Genomic DNA, 19,341 nt, shown 5'->3' with positions numbered 1-19,341 from the left:
CAAAACTTATCTCTCTTGATAAAAGAAATGAAACATTTTAATGAACTTTATAAAACAAAAAAGAATACAAAGACAAAAGTATTTTTCTTACCTTGATGGTGCTTGCCATCTCCTCGGTCAGGATTATTAATTATTGATAAAATAATTATTATAGTCTCGCTACTGACCAGAAAGTAGAATTGATGAGGTTGTTTAGAGCGGATGAGATTCTGCTAGCTTTGGGAAGTGAAGTAAGTCAAAGACAGGAAGAGCGTTCTATTGGTCCTGGCTTGAAGAAACAGGATATTTGGAAGCATACAGATAAGAGACCAGCAAAACAATGATGTTTTTCTTGATGATACGTGCTAGAATTTTTTTTTATTTTTTTTTTTAAAGTGTCAAATGCCCATGTCTACTTGGGCAGGTGTGATAGAATATAATGTACAAATGATATGCAAGTTCAAGCAGGATACAGATGTCAGGGATAATAGGCCAAAATCTGCCTCAGTTCATTGTAGAGTGTCCCTTGAGTATAAAAACATATTTTGCCTTTTGTTTTCATTTTATTGGACATTTATAAAGTTTTATGTGCAAATCTCCATCAATGAAATAAATAGTATATATATATATAAATAAATATATATATATATATATATATATATATATTTATATATATTCATGTACTGTGTATTACCACCTGCAAGACATCACTGCAATTGGTTATACAGTCTCATATTTTTATAAAACTTAAATAGCAGGGGGATGAGGGTTGTCAAATTCCCTCTTTGTATCATACAAATGTAAATTTTGCTATATTGTATATTGTGATTTCCATATTGTGATGAATCTGGATTATAAATAAAGTTTAAAAAAAACAAAAAAACTTAAATAGCTATTTGAAAAGCATTTTATTAAAGGGACATTCTAGTGTACAAAGAGAACGCACTTCATGTGCTTGCAGAAGTTAAAAGGACATGAATCCCAAATTTCTTCTTTCATGATTCAGGTAGAGCATACAATTTTTAAAAAAGTTTCCAATTTACTTCTATTATTACATTTTCTTTGTTTTCTTGCTATTCTTTGTTGAAGTGAATTCTAGATAGGTAGCGTGCTCATGTCTGGAGCCCTACATGACAGGAAATAGTGCTGCCATCTAGTGCTCTTGCTAATGTATAACATTAGTACTACATGACAGGAAATAGTGCTGCCATCTAGTGCTCTTGCAAATGTATAACATTAGTACTACATGACAGGAAATAGTGCTGCCATCTAGTGCTCTTGCTAATGTATAACATTAGTACTACATGACAGGAAATAGTGCTGCCATCTAGTGCTCTTGCAAATGTATAACATTAGTACTACATGACAGGAAATAGTGCTGCCATCTAGTGCTCTTGCTAATGTATAATATTAGTACTACATGACAGGAAATAGTGCTGCCATCTAGTGCTCTTGCTAATGTATAACATTAGTACTATATAACAGGAAATAGTGCTGCCATCTAGTGCTCTTGCTAATGTATAACACTGTTGCAAAACTGTTGTCATATAGTACTGCACACACGTACTGCAGACACGTGCACACTCCTGAGCTTACCTTCCTGCTTTTTAACAAAGGATAACAAGAAAACAATTACAATTTGATATCAGATGTAAATTGGAAAGTTGTTTAAAATGTTATGGTCTATCTGAATTCTGAAATATTTTTTGGGGTTTTTATGTCCCTTAAATAAGAAAATGTGTTTATAAAAGAGAAATGCACACACAGAACAGAACACCTTATTTTAATGTTAGGATGCTCCTTTAACCCCTTAAAGGGACACTCAATCAAAATTAAACTTTCATTATTCAGATAGAACATGCCATTTTAAACAACTTTCCAATTTACTTCCATTAACTAAATGTGCACAGTCTTTTTATATTTAAACTTTTTGAGTCACCAGCTCCTACTGAGCATGTGCAAGAATAAGTGTGTATGCATTTGTGAATGGCTGATGGCTGTCACATGGTACGTGTATGCATTTGTGATTGGCTGTCACATGGTACAGAGGGAGTGGAAAAAGACATAACTTTTAAAATTGTCAGAAAAAAAAATCTACTACTCATTTGAAGTTCAGACTAAGTGCTATTGCATTGTCTTGTTATCTTGCATTTGTTGATTATGCAAATCTACTATGTTGACTGGTCCTTTAACTGCTGAGCCATTTCCACCCTTTTGCTGAGCTGTTTAGGAGTTTTTAGCTGCTCCTTACATTTAAGCCCTACTGTAGATTATTTTCCAGTGAGAAACCCACACATATTGTAAATTGTTTTGTTCAGCAGACCCAGCTGATTCAAACCGTACCATTATTTTATGTATCAATCAAGACATGCGTAAACTCACAATGGTGAAAAAAAAGTATATTTCCATTAAAATTGTAATTAACAAGGTTGTTAACAATTGTGTGTGTTTGTGTTTTTTTAAACACTATAGTCAAAAGAAGAAGGGGCTATCCTCATATAAATAAGGGCCTTTGGGTTAATTTATATAACTTTGATGTGCACATAGGGGCTCTCATTAGCACATTTATTCACATTAGATGATCCCCGTTACCGGTTTCTGGGCTTTAAAACAAGGGGACCTGGGGGTCTCTAGGCCTTTTTGATAGCTTATTATAAGCACCTAGAGAGACCCCCTCATTAAAGTAAATATTAATGAATTAATTTTATATATAATAAACAAGGTTGCAAACAATGATATGTGTTTATTTCTAAACTAAAAACAAAAAGTGGTTATCTTCATTTATAGTTAAAGAGACACTCAAACCAAATGTTTTCCTTCATGATTCAAATAAGGAATACCATGATGCTAGGATTTCCACTAGGGATGGGCGAATGTTCTGTAACATTCGAAAAAACATAATTTATGCTTACCTGATAAATTCCTTTCTTCTGTAGTGTGATCAGTCCACGGGTCATCATTACTTCTGGGATATTACTCCTCCCCAACAGGAAGTGCAAGAGGATTCACCCAGCAGAGCTGCATATAGCTCCTCCCCTCTACGTCACTCCCAGTCATTCGACCAAGGACCAACGAGAAAGGAAAAGCCAAGGATGAAGTGGTGACTGGAGTATAAATTAAAAAATATTTACCTGCCTTAAAAACAGGGCGGGCCGTGGACTGATCACACTACAGAAGAAAGGAATTTATCAGGTAAGCATAAATTATGTTTTCTTCTGTTAAGTGTGATCAGTCCACGGGTCATCATTACTTCTGGGATACCAATACCAAAGCAAAAGTACACGGATGACGGGAGGGATAGGCAGGCTCTTTATACAGAAGGAACCACTGCCTGAAGAACCTTTCTCCCAAAAATAGCCTCCGATGAAGCAAAAGTGTCAAATTTGTAAAATTTGGAAAAAGTATGAAGCGAAGACCAAGTTGCAGCCTTGCAAATCTGTTCAACAGAGGCCTCATTCTTGAAGGCCCAAGTGGAAGCCACAGCTCTAGTAGAATGAGCTGTAATTCTTTCAGGAGGCTGCTGTCCAGCAGTCTCATAAGCTAAACGAATTATGCTACGAAGCCAAAAAGAAAGAGAGGTAGCGGAAGCTTTTTGACCTCTCCTCTGCCCAGAGTAAATGACAAACAGAGAAGACGTTTGTCGAAATTCCTTAGTTGCCTGTAAGTAAAATTTTAGAGCACGGACTACATCCAGGTTGTGCAGTAGACGTTCCTTCTTTGAAGAAGGATTTGGGCATAAAGAAGGAACAACAATCTCTTGATTGATATTCCTGTTAGTAACTACCTTAGGTAAGAACCCAGGTTTAGTACGCAGGACTACCTTATCCGAATGAAAAATCAAATAAGGAGAATCACAATGTAAGGCTGATAATTCAGAGACTCTTCGAGCCGAGGAAATAGCCATTAAAAATAGAACTTTCCAAGATAACAACTTTATATCAATGGAATGAAGGGGTTCAAACGGAACGCCCTGTAAAACATTAAGAACAAGGTTTAAACTCCATGGTGGAGCAACAGTTTTAAACACAGGCTTAATTCTGGCCAAAGCCTGACAAAAAGCCTGGACGTCAGGAACTTCTGACAGACGTTTGTGTAACAGAATGGACAGAGCTGAGATCTGTCCCTTTAATGAACTAGCAGATAAACCCTTTTCTAAACCTTCTTGTAGAAAAGACAATATCCTAGGAATCCTAACCTTACTCCAAGAGTAACCTTTGGATTCACACCAATATAGGTATTTACGCCATATCTTATGGTAAATCTTTCTGGTAACAGGTTTCCTAGCCTGTATTAAGGTATCAATAACTGACTCAGAAAATCCACGTCTTGATAAAATCAAGCGTTCAATTTCCAAGCAGTCAGCTTCAGAGAAGTTAGATTTTGATGTTTGAAGGGACCCTGTATCAGAAGGTCCTGTTTCAGAGGTAGAGACCAAGGTGGACAGGATGACATGTCCACCAGGTCTGCATACCAAGTCCTGCGTGGCCACGCAGGTGCTATTAGAATCACTGATGCTCTCTCTTGTTTGATTCTGGCAATCAATCGAGGAAGCAACGGGAAGGGTGGAAACACGTAAGCCATCCTGAAGTCCCAAGGTGCTGTCAGAGCATCTATCAGGACTGCTCCTGGATCCCTGGATCTGGACCCGTAACGAGGAAGCTTGGCGTTCTGTCGAGACGCCATGAGATCTATCTCTGGTTTGCCCCAACGTCGAAGTATTTGGGCTAAGACCTCCGGATGAAGTTCCCACTCCCCCGGATGAAAAGTCTGACGACTTAAGAAATCCGCCTCCCAGTTCTCCACTCCCGGGATGTGGATTGCTGACAGGTGGCAAGAGTGAGACTCTGCCCAGCGAATTATCTTTGATACTTCCATCATAGCTAGGGAGCTTCTTGTCCCTCCCTGATGGTTGATGTAAGCTACAGTCGTGATGTTGTCCGACTGAAACCTGATGAACCCCCGAGTTGTCAACTGGGGCCAAGCCAGGAGGGCATTGAGAACTGCTCTCAATTCCAGAATGTTTATTGGCAGGAGACTCTCCTCCTGACTCCATTGTCCCTGAGCCTTCAGAGAATTCCAGACGGCACCCCAACCTAGAAGGCTGGCGTCTGTTGTTACAATTGTCCAGTCTGGTCTGCTGAATGGCATCCCCCTGGACAGATGTGGCCGAGAAAGCCACCATAGAAGAGAATTTCTGGTCTCTTGATCCAGATTCAGAGAAGGGGATAAGTCTGAGTAATCCCCATTCCACTGACTTAGCATGCACAGTTGCAGTGGTCTGAGGTGTAAGCGTGCAAAGGGTACTATGTCCATTGCCGCTACCATTAAGCCGATTACCTCCATGCATTGAGCCACTGACGGGTGTTGAATGGAATGAAGGGTGCGGCAAGCACTTTGAAGTCTTGTTAGCCTGTCCTCTGTCAGGTAAATCTTCATTTCTACAGAATCTATAAGAGTCCCCAGGAAGGGAACTCTTGTGAGTGGAACGAGTGAACTTTTCTTTTCGTTCACCTTCCATCCATGTGACCTTAGAAATGCCAGCACTAACTCTGTATGAGACTTGGCAGTTTGAAAGCTTGAAGCTTGTATCAGAATGTCGTCTAGGTATGGAGCTACCGAGATTCCCCGCGGTCTTAGTACCGCCAGAAGAGCACCCAGAACCTTTGTGAAGATTCTTGGAGCTGTAGCCAATCCGAATGGAAGAGCCACAAACTGGTAATGCCTGTCTAGGAAGGCAAACCTTAGGTACCGATAATGATCTTTGTGAATCGGTATGTGAAGGTAAGCATCTTTTAAATCTACAGTGGTCATGTACTGACCCTCTTGGATCATAGGTAAAATTGTCCGAATAGTCTCCATCTTGAACGATGGAACTCTTAGGAATTTGTTTAGGATCTTTAAGTCCAGGATTGGTCTGAAAGTTCCCTCTTTTTTGGGAACCACAAACAGATTTGAGTAAAACCCCTGTCCCTGTTCCGATCGTGGAACTGGATGGATTACTCCCATTAACAAGAGCTCTTGTACGCAGCGTAGAAACGCCTCTTTCTTTGTCTGGATTGTTGACAATCTTGACAGATGAAATCTCTCTCTTGGAGGAGAGTATTTGAAGTCCAAAAGGTATCCCTGAGATATTATCTCTAGCGCCCAGGGATCCTGAACATCTCTTGCCCAAGCCTGGGCGAAGAGAGAAAGTCTGCCCCCCACTAGATCCGATCCCGGATCGGGGGCCCTCAATTCATGCTGTTTTAGGGGCAGCAGCAGGTTTCCTAGTCTGCTTGCCCTTGTTCCAGGACTGGTTAGGTTTCCAGCCTTGTCTGTAGCGAGCAACAGCTCCTTCCTGTTTTGGTGCAGAGGAAGTTGATGCTGCTCCTGCTTTGAAATTACGAAAGGAACGAAAATTAGACTGTCTAGTCTTGGCTTTGGCTTTGTCCTGAGGCAGGGCATGGCCTTTACCTCCTGTAATGTCAGCGATAATCTCTTTCAACCCGGGCCCGAATAAGGTCTGCCCTTTGAAAGGTATATTAAGCAATTTAGACTTAGAAGTAACATCAGCTGACCAGGATTTTAGCCACAGCGCCCTGCGTGCCTGAATGGCGAATCCTGAATTCTTCGCCGTAAGTTTAGTAAGATGTACTACGGCCTCCGAAATGAATGAATTAGCTAGTTTAAGGACTCTAAGCCTGTCCGTAATGTCGTCCAGAGTAGCTGAACCAATGTTCTCTTCCAGAGACTCAATCCAGAATGCCGCTGCAGCCGTGATCGGCACAATGCATGCAAGGGGTTGCAATATAAAACCTTGTTGAACAAACATTTTCTTAAGGTAACCCTCTAACTTTTTATCCATTGGATCTGAAAAAGCACAGCTATCCTCCACCGGGATAGTGGTACGCTTAGCTAAGGTAGAAACTGCTCCCTCCACCTTAGGGACCGTTTGCCATAAGTCCCTTGTGGTGGCGTCTATTGGAAACATTTTTCTAAATATCGGAGGGGGTGAGAACGGCACACCGGGTCTATCCCACTCCTTAGTAACAATTTCAGTAAGTCTCTTAGGTATAGGAAAAACCTCAGTACTCGTCGGTACCGCAAAATATTTATCCAACCTACACATTTTCTCTGGTATTGCAACTGTGTTACAATCATTCAGAGCCGCTAACACCTCCCCTAGTAATACACGGAGGTTTTCCAGTTTAAATTTAAAATTTGAAATATCTGAATCCAGTCTGTTTGGATCAGAACCGTCACCCACAGAATTAAGTTCTCCGTCCTCATGTTCTGCCACCTGTGACGCAGTGTCTGACATGGCCCTAATATTATCAGCGCACTCTGTTCTCACCCCAGAGTGATCACGCTTACCTCTTAGTTCTGGTAATTTAGCCAAAACCTCAGTCATAACAGTAGCCATATCCTGTAATGTGATTTGTAATGGCCGCCCAGATGTACTCGGCGCTACAATATCACGCACCTCCCTCTGAGCGGGAGATGTAGGTACTGACACGCGAGGCAAGTTAGTCGGCATAACTCTCCCCTCGTTGTTTGGTGAAATTTGTTCAATTTGTACAGATTGACTTTTATTTAAAGTAGCATCAATACAGTTAGTACATAAATTTCTATTGGGCTCCACTTTGGCATTGCAACAAATGACACAGGTATCATCCTCTGAATCAGACATGTTTAACACACTAGCAAATAAACTTGCAACTTGGAAATACAATTCAATTAGAATAATATTAAAACGTACTGTGCCTTTAAGAAGCACAGAAGATCTATGACAGTTGAAAATTAATAAATTGAAACAGTTATAGCCTCAATCCTTGTAAACAACACAACTTTAGCAAAGGTTTAATCCCATTAGCAAAGATAACAAATTCTGAAAGCAGGAAACAAATTACAGAATAAACATTTTTTATCTCAGTCAAACTATAATTCTCACAGCTCTGCTGAGAGAAATTACCTCCCTCAAAATAAGTTTTGAAGACCCCTGAGCTCTGTAGAGATGAACCGGATCATGCAGGGAATACAATGAGTTGCTGACTGAAATATTTGATGCATAGTAAAAGCGCCAAAAAACGGCCCCTCCCCCTCACACACAGCAGTGAGGGAGAACAGAAACTGTCAGAAAACAGATTAAGCAACTGCCAAGTGGAAAAATAGTGCCCAAACATTTATTCACACAGTACCTCAGCAAATGAAAACGATTTTACATTCCAGCAAAAACGTTAAATATAATCTCTAGTTATTAAACAGCTTTATGTCTTTCTTACAGTGTAATTCTAGTGAAGTACCATTCCCCAGAATACTGAAGTGTAAAGTATACATACATGACATTATATCGGTATGGCAGGATTTTCTCATCAATTCCATTGTCAGAAAATAAAAACTGCTACATACCTCTATGCAGATTCATCTGCCTGCTGTCCCCTGATCTGAAGTTTACCTCACTCCTCAGATGGCCGAGAACAGCAATATGATCTTAACTACTCCGGCTAAAATCATAGCAAAACTCTGGTAGATTCTTCTTCAAACTCTGCCAGAGAGGTAATAACACACTCCGGTGCTATTTTAAAATAACAAACTTTTGATTGAAGATATAAAACTAAGTATAATCACCATAGTCCTCTCACACATCCTATCTAGTCGTTGGGTGCAAGAGAATGACTGGGAGTGACGTAGAGGGGAGGAGCTATATGCAGCTCTGCTGGGTGAATCCTCTTGCACTTCCTGTTGGGGAGGAGTAATATCCCAGAAGTAATGATGACCCGTGGACTGATCACACTTAACAGAAGAAATGAAACACATTTGTTTGTTTGTTTCAAATTCCGAATGTTTGTACAACATTCTAACTATTGTTTAATGCAATAGTATTTCTAATGCTTTCTTTAAATGTAATATTTGATTCAAATTTTTCTAATAATTCAATTCAAATTATGCAATATTCGAATTCGAAAAATTTGAATTTATATATTTGTAATATTATTTCTAATGCTCTATTTAAATGTAATATTCGAATTATGTAATATTTGAATTAAAACAATTCGAATGTATATATTTGTAATAGTATTTCTAATGATTTCTTTAAATATAAATATAATACTTGAATTATGCAATATTCGAAATTGAAACGTTCTAATTTATATATTTGTATCTATTTTGTATAAATTTACTAAATTCCCTACCACATGAACTATTGAACTTCTGAATAGTATTTGTTAAATCGAATGTTACAATTGAAATTTTGAATGTGGACATTCAATCTAATTATGAACATTCGAATTTGAAAGTGACATTCGAAAACTGTAAATAGCATTCGATTATAGAATTTTCAAGAATATTCATTCTTATCAACATTATTATTATTTATTATAAATCAAATTTCTACAATAACATTAGTTCTAACATTTGAATTTGAATATAAACAAATTCGCCCATCTCCAATATTCACTGTAATATTTTTAAACGTAATTAGAATGTACATAAATGATAACTATTACATAGGTGGGGATAGCAGATAGAGGAAATATGTCTATGTTGAAAGTATTTAATTTGAAAGCTCCTAACAGCGCCCAGAACTTCTGGGTCTCCCGGGCTGGTGGTGACATCACTGGCATCCCCTGATTCCCCCGGCCACCCTGTAAGTGGGGTAAAGTGCGGAGAAGCTTGATTAGATCCGAAAGCAAGTGCCCTCCCCCCTGATGACAACACATGTTGATTTCTATGTTAAAAGGGTTAATGAACAAAAATCATATTAAAATATGAAGCAATTAATTATAAAAGCAGTCAGATTTTAAAAAATGTAATTCACTTGATAATTTTCTTTTTAATATAGCAGAATTTTGCACAGTGTTTCAAAATCATTATGGGTTTAATAATGTTTTTGATTAATTTCTTGAACTCCAGTAGAATAGAATGTTATATTTGAACCTCTAAGGAAGCTTCTAAACATTAAAGGGGTATTAACAGTTTTAGAGTGTAACATAAAATGTTTTTAATTATGTATAGCAAAAAATACTAATTATTTTGCCCCCTTTTTCTGTGGTTTTACATTGGAAATTGTTGGATTTCTTAATAACACTGAGTTTCAATAAAGTAATGGGCACAACTATGTTGGAACTAGGGACAGTTATAAATCTGTCAATAAAAGAGAATGTGCAAACAAATCTGTGTGCAAACCCTGTTAGTTTAAAAAGATGATTTATGAGGACAATAGAAGATCCCAGAATGCCCACAATTAGCTCCTCCTTTTCAGCTTTATCCAGAAAGCCTTCTGCACCATAACAAAACAGACAAGAATATATTTTATAATTAAAGACATTTACATAAATCTTAGCAAGCGGTTTCCCTCAGCGTTGCATTTGTAATTATTTTTTTTACAGATTGCCAGTTGTTGACGTTTAAAGGGACATGAAACCAAAACATTTTCTTTCATGATTCAGGTAGAGCAGGCAATTTTAAACAACTTTCTAATTTACTTCTATTGTCAAATGCTCTTTGTTCTCTTGTTCTCTTTTGTTGAAAATCTGGGAAGTAAGCGCAGAAGTATGGACGTGTCTGAAGCGCTATATAGCAGCAGTTTTACAATAATGTTATTCCTAAAAAAGATCACTAGATGGCAGCAGTATTTCCTGCCATGTCCTTTTCCAGACACTTACCTTGGTATCTCTTCGACAAAGAATTTCATGGGAACAAAGCAAATTTGATAACATAAATAATTGGAAACTTTTCTAAGATTGTATGCTCTGTCTGAATCACAATATATTTTTAGGGTTTCTTATCCCTTTAATGTACAAGATAACATGTATTATGCTCATCACACAACTATGCATGTTAAAAGTACATGGAGGTAAAACATTTTCTCTCATGATTCCGATAAAGAATACAATTTTAAACAACTTTCCAGTTTACTTTTGTTATCAAATTTGCTTTGTTCTCTTGGTATCCTTTGTTAAAGGAGCAACGATAAACTACTGGGAGCTAGCTGAAAAAATCAGGTGAGCTAATAATTAGAAGAACATATCTGCAGCCACCAATCAGTATCTATCTCCCAGTAGAGCATTGCTACTCTTGAGCCTACCTAGGCATGCCTTTCAACAAAGGATACTAAGAGAATGAAGCAAATTAGATAATAGCAATACATTGGACATTTGTTTAAAGTTGCATGTCCTATCTGAATCATGAATGTTTTATTTTGACTTTACTGTCCCTTTAATGGCAGGAAAAACAAGTGATGCTCAGTGAATTTAAACATGATCTCTCCTTAACAATGCGGCTCTTCTGCAACCTTACAAGCATCGATGAATCTAGGTCATTCGCTGCAATCTTTCCACATGGTAGAAATCTATTTTTATTTTTGCATAAAAAAGATTAAGTTATATCTAAAACTAACAGTGCATGTTTGTGCAATACTGATTGTGATGGAAGCTCACTAACTGATCAGCAAAACTCCCACAATTCCATTGGTGCACGTGACATGTACCATAAGCATAAAAGCTCTGTTTTGTCTATTTTACAATAGAAACAAAACACTAAAATACAATTTTATACATCTACGTTCCACTTGAGTTTACTGTGAGTGGCTGAATGAGTATAAAAGCCGCCCGGTGCTAATCTTCTGTATATGTTGGTCAAAGTAAACCATTTGGGCACAGTCACAAAGTTATGAATCACAGGGTGGAGTAAAGGATTTGCCTTTTGTTTCCACAATGTAGTCTGGTAGCAGTTTTGTATTCATAGAAGGACCAAAGGGCATGTTATGTAGCTACTCTCGTGTAACGGAAATTTCACTCATATAAGTGTTATGTAATCAAATTATAATATATCACAGCGGGCCTGACATTCAGCATGTCCAACAACGGAAGTTTATATGACCTCAAATATTGCCAAAAATGACTTTAAATCTAGTTCACACAAATCAATAAATACATTATGAATATTTTTTTTTTTACTCACAGCAGGCACAGTCAAACAAGCATAAAAAATCCCAGTCTATTTAACCCTTCCAGCATATCCCTAACATTTCTGGTGGGTATCAGGGATTTAGGAGGTTCATGGGGGCTGTTGATGATTTGTGAGTGGACCTGTACTGGGAGGGTGTGTGATCATGGATGATTAGTAGGTGGAGTTGTGGGTGTGTCTAGGCAGTTAGTGGGTGTGTCTATTCATGTGTGGGCGTGTCTGTGCAGTTTGTGGACATGTTTAGGTAGTTTGTGGGCATGTTTTAGTGGTTTGGGGGTGGGGCTAATGGAAATTCTGCAAATAGAGACGTACAGCTGTCTCAGAGGGACAAAGCTCAGAATCAGGGAATGTCCCTCTCAAATAGGGGCAGTTGGGAGGTCAGTAGCTGAGCCATGTCTCAAAGCAGTTTATAGATTTTAAATATAAATTTCAACCTTTAATCATGTAACAGTTTCTTTCACAGCATAACTTTTTTAGTTTGTAGAAATACAATAATATAGGAAATCACCATTATGAAATGAAAACAAAACATTCTATTGTGTACATGGTAACTAGCAGCATGGGAGTCATTATATCCTAAATATTTAAACACATGTTTTATGGTACAACATTTATCATCAGTTTACCTTCCCAAAACACAAACATATATATCTATATTGTTCAATAAAATATAATAATTACAAATTAGAAGGAAAAATCTATTATTTGTATTGCTTAGCATCATATCTCACAATGTATACAGTAGCTATAAAATATCTAACCATACAAAGATTATATACATTTTAAAATTACACAAAATTCTTATTTCCCAAAGATTGGCCAAACCCTTTTTGAGAATGTATGGATGCTCCTACCAATGTCCAACCTTATTCCGAATAGCAAATAAATTATTTAAAAACATTGTGTTACACATCTATTTTATACCCATCAAGTTCTCTAATTTATTTTCATTCCTATATTATTTTATTACTTTGGAAAAACATGGATGTTTGAGCCCTAACACCAATAACACAACAAGTTACTGCCAGATTATCACCATAGGCCTCTAAAAAAATTGCTAAGAACTCCAAAATAGAACCAGTGCTTAGAGGCAATTGGCATTATTATGACAGTCACCTGAAAGGTAGACGGACACAGTACCCCTCATTTGAAAGGGCAAGATTGCTGCTTTCAAATAAGGAACTTATGTTTTTCTATGTATTGTAGTGGGGTGGGGGCAATATAGAAGATAGCCCACCCCTGAGGTTGTTCTGTATTACTATAGGCCTAGATTTGGAGTTCGGCGGTAAAAGGGCTGTTAACGCTCCGCGGGCTTTTTTCTGGCCGCACCATAAATTTAACTCTGGTATCGAGAGTTCAAACAAATGCTGCGTTAGGCTCCAAAAAAGGAGCGTAGAGCATTTTTACCGCAAATGCAACTCTCGATACAAGAGTTGCTTACGGACGCGGCCGGCCTCAAAAACGTGCTCGTGCACGATTCCCCCATAGGAAACAATGGGGCTGTTTGAGCTAAAAAAAAACCTAACACCTGCAAAAAAGCAGCGTTCAGCTCCTAACGCAGCCCCATTGTTTCCTATGGGGAAACACTTCCTACGTCTGCACCTAACACTCTAACATGTACCCCGAGTCTAAACACCCCTAACCTTACACTTATTAACCCCTAATCTGCCGCCCCCGCTATCGCTGACACCTGCATATTTTTTTAACCCCTAATCTGCCGCTCCGTAAACCGCCACAACCTACGTTATCCCTATGTACCCCTAATCTGCTGCCCTAACATCACCGACCCCTATATTATATTTATTAACCCCTAATCTGCCCCCCTCAACGTCGCCGACACCTGCCTACACTTATTAACCCCTAATCTGCCGAGCGGACCTGAGCGCTACTATAATAAAGTTATTAACCCCTAATCCGCCTCACTAACCCTATCATAAATAGTATTAACCCCTAATCTGCCCTCCCTAACATCGCCGACACCTACCTTCAATTATTAACCCCTAATCTTCCGATCGGAGCTCACCGCTATTCTAATAAATGGATTAACCCCTAAAGCTAAGTCTAACCCTAACACTAACACCCCCCTAAGTTAAATATAATTTTTATCTAACGAAATAAATTAACTCTTATTAAATAAATGATTCCTATTTAAAGCTAAATACTTACCTGTAAAATAAATCCTAATATAGCTACAATATAAATTATAATTATATTATAGCTATTTTAGGATTAATATTTATTTTACAGGTAACTTTGTAATTATTTTAACCAGGTACAATAGCTATTAAATAGTTAAGAACTATTTAATAGTTACCTAGTTAAAATAATAAAAAATTTACCTGTAAAATAAATCCTAACCTAAGATATAATAAAACCTAACACTACCCTATCAATAAAATAATTAAATAAACTACCTACAATTACCTACAATTAACCTAACACTACACTATCAATAAATTAATTAAACACAATTCCTACAAATAAATACAATTAAATAAACTAGCTAAAGTACAAAAAATAAAAAAGAACTAAGTTACAGAAAATAAAAAAATATTTACAAACATAAGAAAAATATTACAACAATTTTAAACTAATTACACCTACTCTAAGCCCCCTAATAAAATAACAAAGCCCCCCAAAATAAAAAATTCCCTACCCTATTCTAAATTAAAAAAGTTACAAGCTCTTTTACCTTACCAGCCCTGAACAGGGCCCTTTGCGGGGCATGCCCCAAGAAGTTCAGCTCTTTTGCCTGTAAAAAAAAAACATACAATACCCCCCCCCCAACATTACAACCCACCACCCACATACCCCTAATCTAACCCAAACCCCCCTTAAATAAACCTAACACTAATCCCCTGAAGATCTTCCTACCTTGTCTTCACCATCCAGGTATCACCGATCCGTCCTGGCTCCAAGATCTTCATCCAACCCAAGCGGGGGTTGGCGATCCATAATCCGGTGCTGAAGAGGTCCAGAAGAGGCTCCAAAGTCTTCCTCCTATCCGGCAAGAAGAGGACATCCGGACTGGCAAACATCTTCTCCAAGCGGCATCTTCGATCTTCTTCCATCCGGAGCGAAGTGGCAGGATCCTGAAGACCTCCAGCGCGGAACATCCATCCGGACCGATGACTGAACGACGAATGACCAATAGAATGCGAGCTCAATCTGATTGGCTGATTGGATCGGCCAATCGGATTGAACTAGATTCTGATTGGCTGATTCCATCAGCCAATCAGAAAATTCCTACCTTAATTCCGATTGGCTGATAGAATCCTATCAGCCAATCGGAATTCGAGGGACGCCATCTTGGATGACGTCCCTTAAAGGAACAGTCATTCGTCGTTCAGTCGTCGGTCCGGATGGATGTTCCGCGCTGGAGGTCTTCAGGATCCTGCCACTTCGCTCCGGATGGAAGAAGATCGAAGATGCCGCTTGGAGAAGATGTTTGCCGGTCCGGATGTCCTCTTCTTGCCGGATAGGAGGAAGACTTTGGAGCCTCTTCTGGACCTCTTCAGCACCGGATTATGGATCGCCAACCCCCGCTTGGGTTGGATGAAGATCTTGGAGCCAGGACGGATCGGTGATACCTGGATGGTGAAGACAAGGTAGGAAGATCTTCAGGGGATTAGTGTTAGGTTTATTTAAGGGGGGTTTGGGTTAGATTAGGGGTATGTGGGTGGTGGGTTGTAATGTTGGGGGGGGGGTATTGTATGTTTTTTTTTACAGGCAAAAGAGCTGAACTTCTTGGGGCATGCCCCGCAAAGGGCCCTGTTCAGGGCTGGTAAGGTAAAAGAGCTTGTAACTTTTTTAATTTAGAATAGGGTAGGGAATTTTTTATTTTGGGGGGGCTTTGTTATTTTATTAGGGGGCTTAGAGTAGGTGTAATTAGTTTAAAATTGTTGTAATATTTTTCTTATGTTTGTAAATATTTTTTTATTTTCTGTAACTTAGTTCTTTTTTATTTTTTGTACTTTAGCTAGTTTATTTAATTGTATTTATTTGTAGGAATTGTGTTTAATTAATTTATTGATAGTGTAGTGTTAGGTTAATTGTAGGTAATTGTAGGTAGTTTATTTAATTATTTTATTGATAGTATAGTGTTAGGTTTTATTATATCTTAGGTTAGGATTTATTTTACAGGTAAATTTGTTATTATTTTAACTAGGTAACTATTAAATAGTTCTTAACTATTTAATAGCTATTGTACCTGGTTAAAATAATTACAAAGTTGCCTGTAAAATAAATATTAATCCTAAAATAGCTATAATATAATTATAATTTATATTGTAGCTATATTAGGATTTATTTTACAGGTAAGTATTTAGCTTTAAATAGGAATCATTTATTTAATAAGAGTTAATTTATTTCGTTAGATAAAAATTATATTTAACTTAGGGGGGTGTTAGTGTTAGGGTTAGACTTAGCTTTAGGGGTTAATCCATTTATTAGAATAGCGGTGAGCTCCGATCGGAAGATTAGGGGTTAATAATTGAAGGTAGGTGTCGGCGATGTTAGGGAGGGCAGATTAGGGGTTAATACTATTTATGATAGGGTTAGTGAGGCGGATTAGGGGTTAATAACTTTATTATAGTAGCGCTCAGGTCCGCTCGGCAGATTAGGAGTTAATAAGTGTAGGCAGGTGTCGGCGACGTTGTGGGGGGCAGATTAGGGGTTAATAAATATAATATAGGGGTCGGCGGTGTTAGGGGTAGCAGATTAGGGGTACATAAGTATAACGTAGGTGGCGGTCGGCAGATTAGGGGTTAAAAATTTTAATCGAGCGGCGGCGATGTGGGGGGAGCTCGGTTTAGGGGTACATAGGTAGTTTATGGGTGTTAGTGTACTTTAGGGTACAGTAGTTAAGAGCTTTATAAACCGGCGTTAGCCAGAAAGCTCTTAACTCCTGCTATTTTCAGGCGGCTGGAATCTTGTCGTTAGAGCTCTAACGCTCACTTCAGAAACGACTCTAAATACCGGCGTTAGAAAGATCCCATTGAAAAGATAGGCTACGCAAATGGCGTAGGGGGATCTGCGGTATGGAAAAGTCGCGGCTGAAAAGTGAGCGTTAGACCCTTTAATCACTGACTCCAAATACCAGCGGGCGGCCAAAACCAGCGTTAGGAGCCTCTAACGCTGGTTTTGACGGCTACCGCCGAACTCCAAATCTAGGCCATAGTTTTTTCAAGTGATTATCTGATTCCCTGTTGAAGCAGACACAGAATTAGGCTTGCAAAGACTCACATATGAATAAACAATTTTAATATTGCAGCTGATTATTCTTTTAAAATAGGCCTTTGCTTTGATGCACAGGGCTATAGGATCCCATTTAAAGTCTAGTGCATTTTAAAGTAAAGTCTAGTGCATTATTGTAATGGCATGAGAACATTAATTTGGAAATGGGTAATCTACTCTTTCATGTGAGAGGTTATGAGTGAGTGTGTGTGTGTGAGAGAGAGAGAGAGAGAGAGAGAGAGAGAGAAAGAGAGTGTATGTGTGTGAGAGAGAGCGAGAGAGAGAGAGAGAGAGAGAGAGAGAGAAAGTGTGTGTGTTATATGCTGTCTTTAGGGGATAGGAGATACTTTGGAGCCATTGCATCCCATACAGTAAATACATTAGTAAATACATTAGGTAGGTGAGCTCCCCTACTAATGATAGGAATATGAAACACTAATCAGGAGTCTGTCTTTTATGGAGGATAAGAAACTCTAAAAATGCCCCCCCCCCCATTCAAACTGAGATAAGCGGAAAATTAGAAAGGTGACCTCTGATATAAAAGAGGGTCATTCTGTCTTTTACATGGGGGTCTCATTAAATTAGAGCAAGAGATAGGGGCTCTAAATAGCCCCATATCCCACTACTAGAAATGAACTGGTTTTAAGTGGGACAAAAGATCACCAATTTTAAAAGTGATCTGTTAAATCCAAGTGAGATGTTTGTATTTTTTATTGCAATGTAAAAGAGCTGATTTCTTTAGGGCAATGCCCCCGCAATAGGCCCTTTTAAGGGCCACTGGCAGTTTAGTTTAGGCTAGGTTTTTTTTATTTTGGGGGGGCATTTTTATTTTGATAGGGCTTTTAGATTAGGAGCAATTCGTTTTTATTTTTGATAATTTCGGTTTTTATTTTTTGTAATTTAGTGTTTATTTTTTTGTAAGTTAGTAAATTGTATTTTATTAATTTAATTTATTTCATTTTATTGTAATGTTAGGTTTTAGTGTAAGGCAGGTTAGGTTTTATTTTACAGGTAACTTTGTATTTATTTTAACTAGGTAGTTAGTAAATAGTTAATAACTATTTACTAACTAGTCTACCTACCTGCGAAACGTACGTCTGAACTGTTCTATATTGAGTTTTATCACGTCTCTACACTAGCCAGGACACCTGGGGGCTTAGCGCTACTGTCTTGCTACTAAAGAGGTTTTGGTTTCGGCGGTCACACTCCTGCTGATCCATTTACCTCTTTGCAAGTTTGGCGATTTGAAGCATTTATTACAGCATATCTGCTTTTGTACCCTTACATTGTGGTGTTATCAAGGCTTATGTGACGCTTTTATATATTTTAAAATAAATTTGTATCCAAGTTTTGCCTAGTGTACTGTTTTCCCATCAGTATAAAGTGGGAGTGCGCATATCCTTGAGCTTAGTGGAAAGCTCCAACAAATGTGAGTAGTCATTTGTTACAAAACAACTACTTCCTCAAAGTGCCATTACAGATTCACACTATGTTGCAATTTTCTGTTTCCTTTTTTATGGGATCTCACTGAGGAATGCTAACAAGCTGAAAAACTCATCCAGAGGACACAGACATATCCTTTATTCAGAACTTTATTTGGTTTTCCTTTTATGATTTTTGTTATCACATTTATTTCACTACCTAGTTAAAATAAATACAAACTTACCTGTGAAATAAAAATAAAACCGAAGATAGCTACAATATAACTATTAGTTATTTTGTAGCTAGCTTTGTTTTTGTTTTTTACAGGTTAGTATGTATTTAGTTTTAAATAGGAATTATTTAGTTAATAATTGTAAGGTTTATTTAGATTTATTTTAACTATATTTTAATTTGAGGGGGTGTTAGGCTTAGGGTTAGACTTAGGGTTACGTTAGGGTTATGCTTAGGGCTAGGATTAGGTTTAGGGGTTAATAACTTTACGGCGACATTGGGGGCAACAGATTAGGGGTTAATAAGTGTAATGTAAGTGGTGGCGATGTTAGGGGCAGCAGATTAGGGGTTAATAACTGTAATCTAAGTGGCGGCGATGTTAGGGGCAGCAGATTAGGGGTTAATAATATTATGTAGGTGGCTGCGATGTAGGGGCAGCAGATTAGGGGTGTTTAGACGTGGGGTTTATGTTAGGGTGTTTAGGGTGTTAGATTTAAATGTAACTTTTTGTTTCCCCATAGACAT

At 38.1% G+C, this 19,341-nt stretch overlaps 1 protein-coding gene across 3 annotated transcripts in view; it reads right to left on the bottom strand.

The window, feature by feature from the left end:
• Positions 1-19,341, bottom strand: part of ERG (ETS transcription factor ERG) — a 498,711-nt gene that overhangs the window by 164,590 nt on the left and 314,780 nt on the right. Inside the window, exon 1 of one of the 3 annotated variants that reach the window (XM_053705929.1) lies at positions 92-229. The exons of the other annotated variants lie outside the window; for them this stretch is intronic. Within the exon in view, the coding sequence (XP_053561904.1) occupies positions 92-109 (18 nt within the window). The 5' untranslated portion in view covers positions 110-229. Of the gene's footprint in view, positions 1-91; positions 230-19,341 lie in introns of those variants that run through there. 3 annotated transcript variants of the gene reach the window in all.

The sequence above is a fragment of the Bombina bombina genome, chromosome 3 (genome assembly GCF_027579735.1).
Source record: "Bombina bombina isolate aBomBom1 chromosome 3, aBomBom1.pri, whole genome shotgun sequence".
Classification (NCBI taxonomy): domain Eukaryota; kingdom Metazoa; phylum Chordata; class Amphibia; order Anura; family Bombinatoridae; genus Bombina; species Bombina bombina.
The sequence above is the reverse complement of the archived record's forward strand: the minus strand, read 5'-3'. Positions and strand labels throughout refer to the sequence as shown.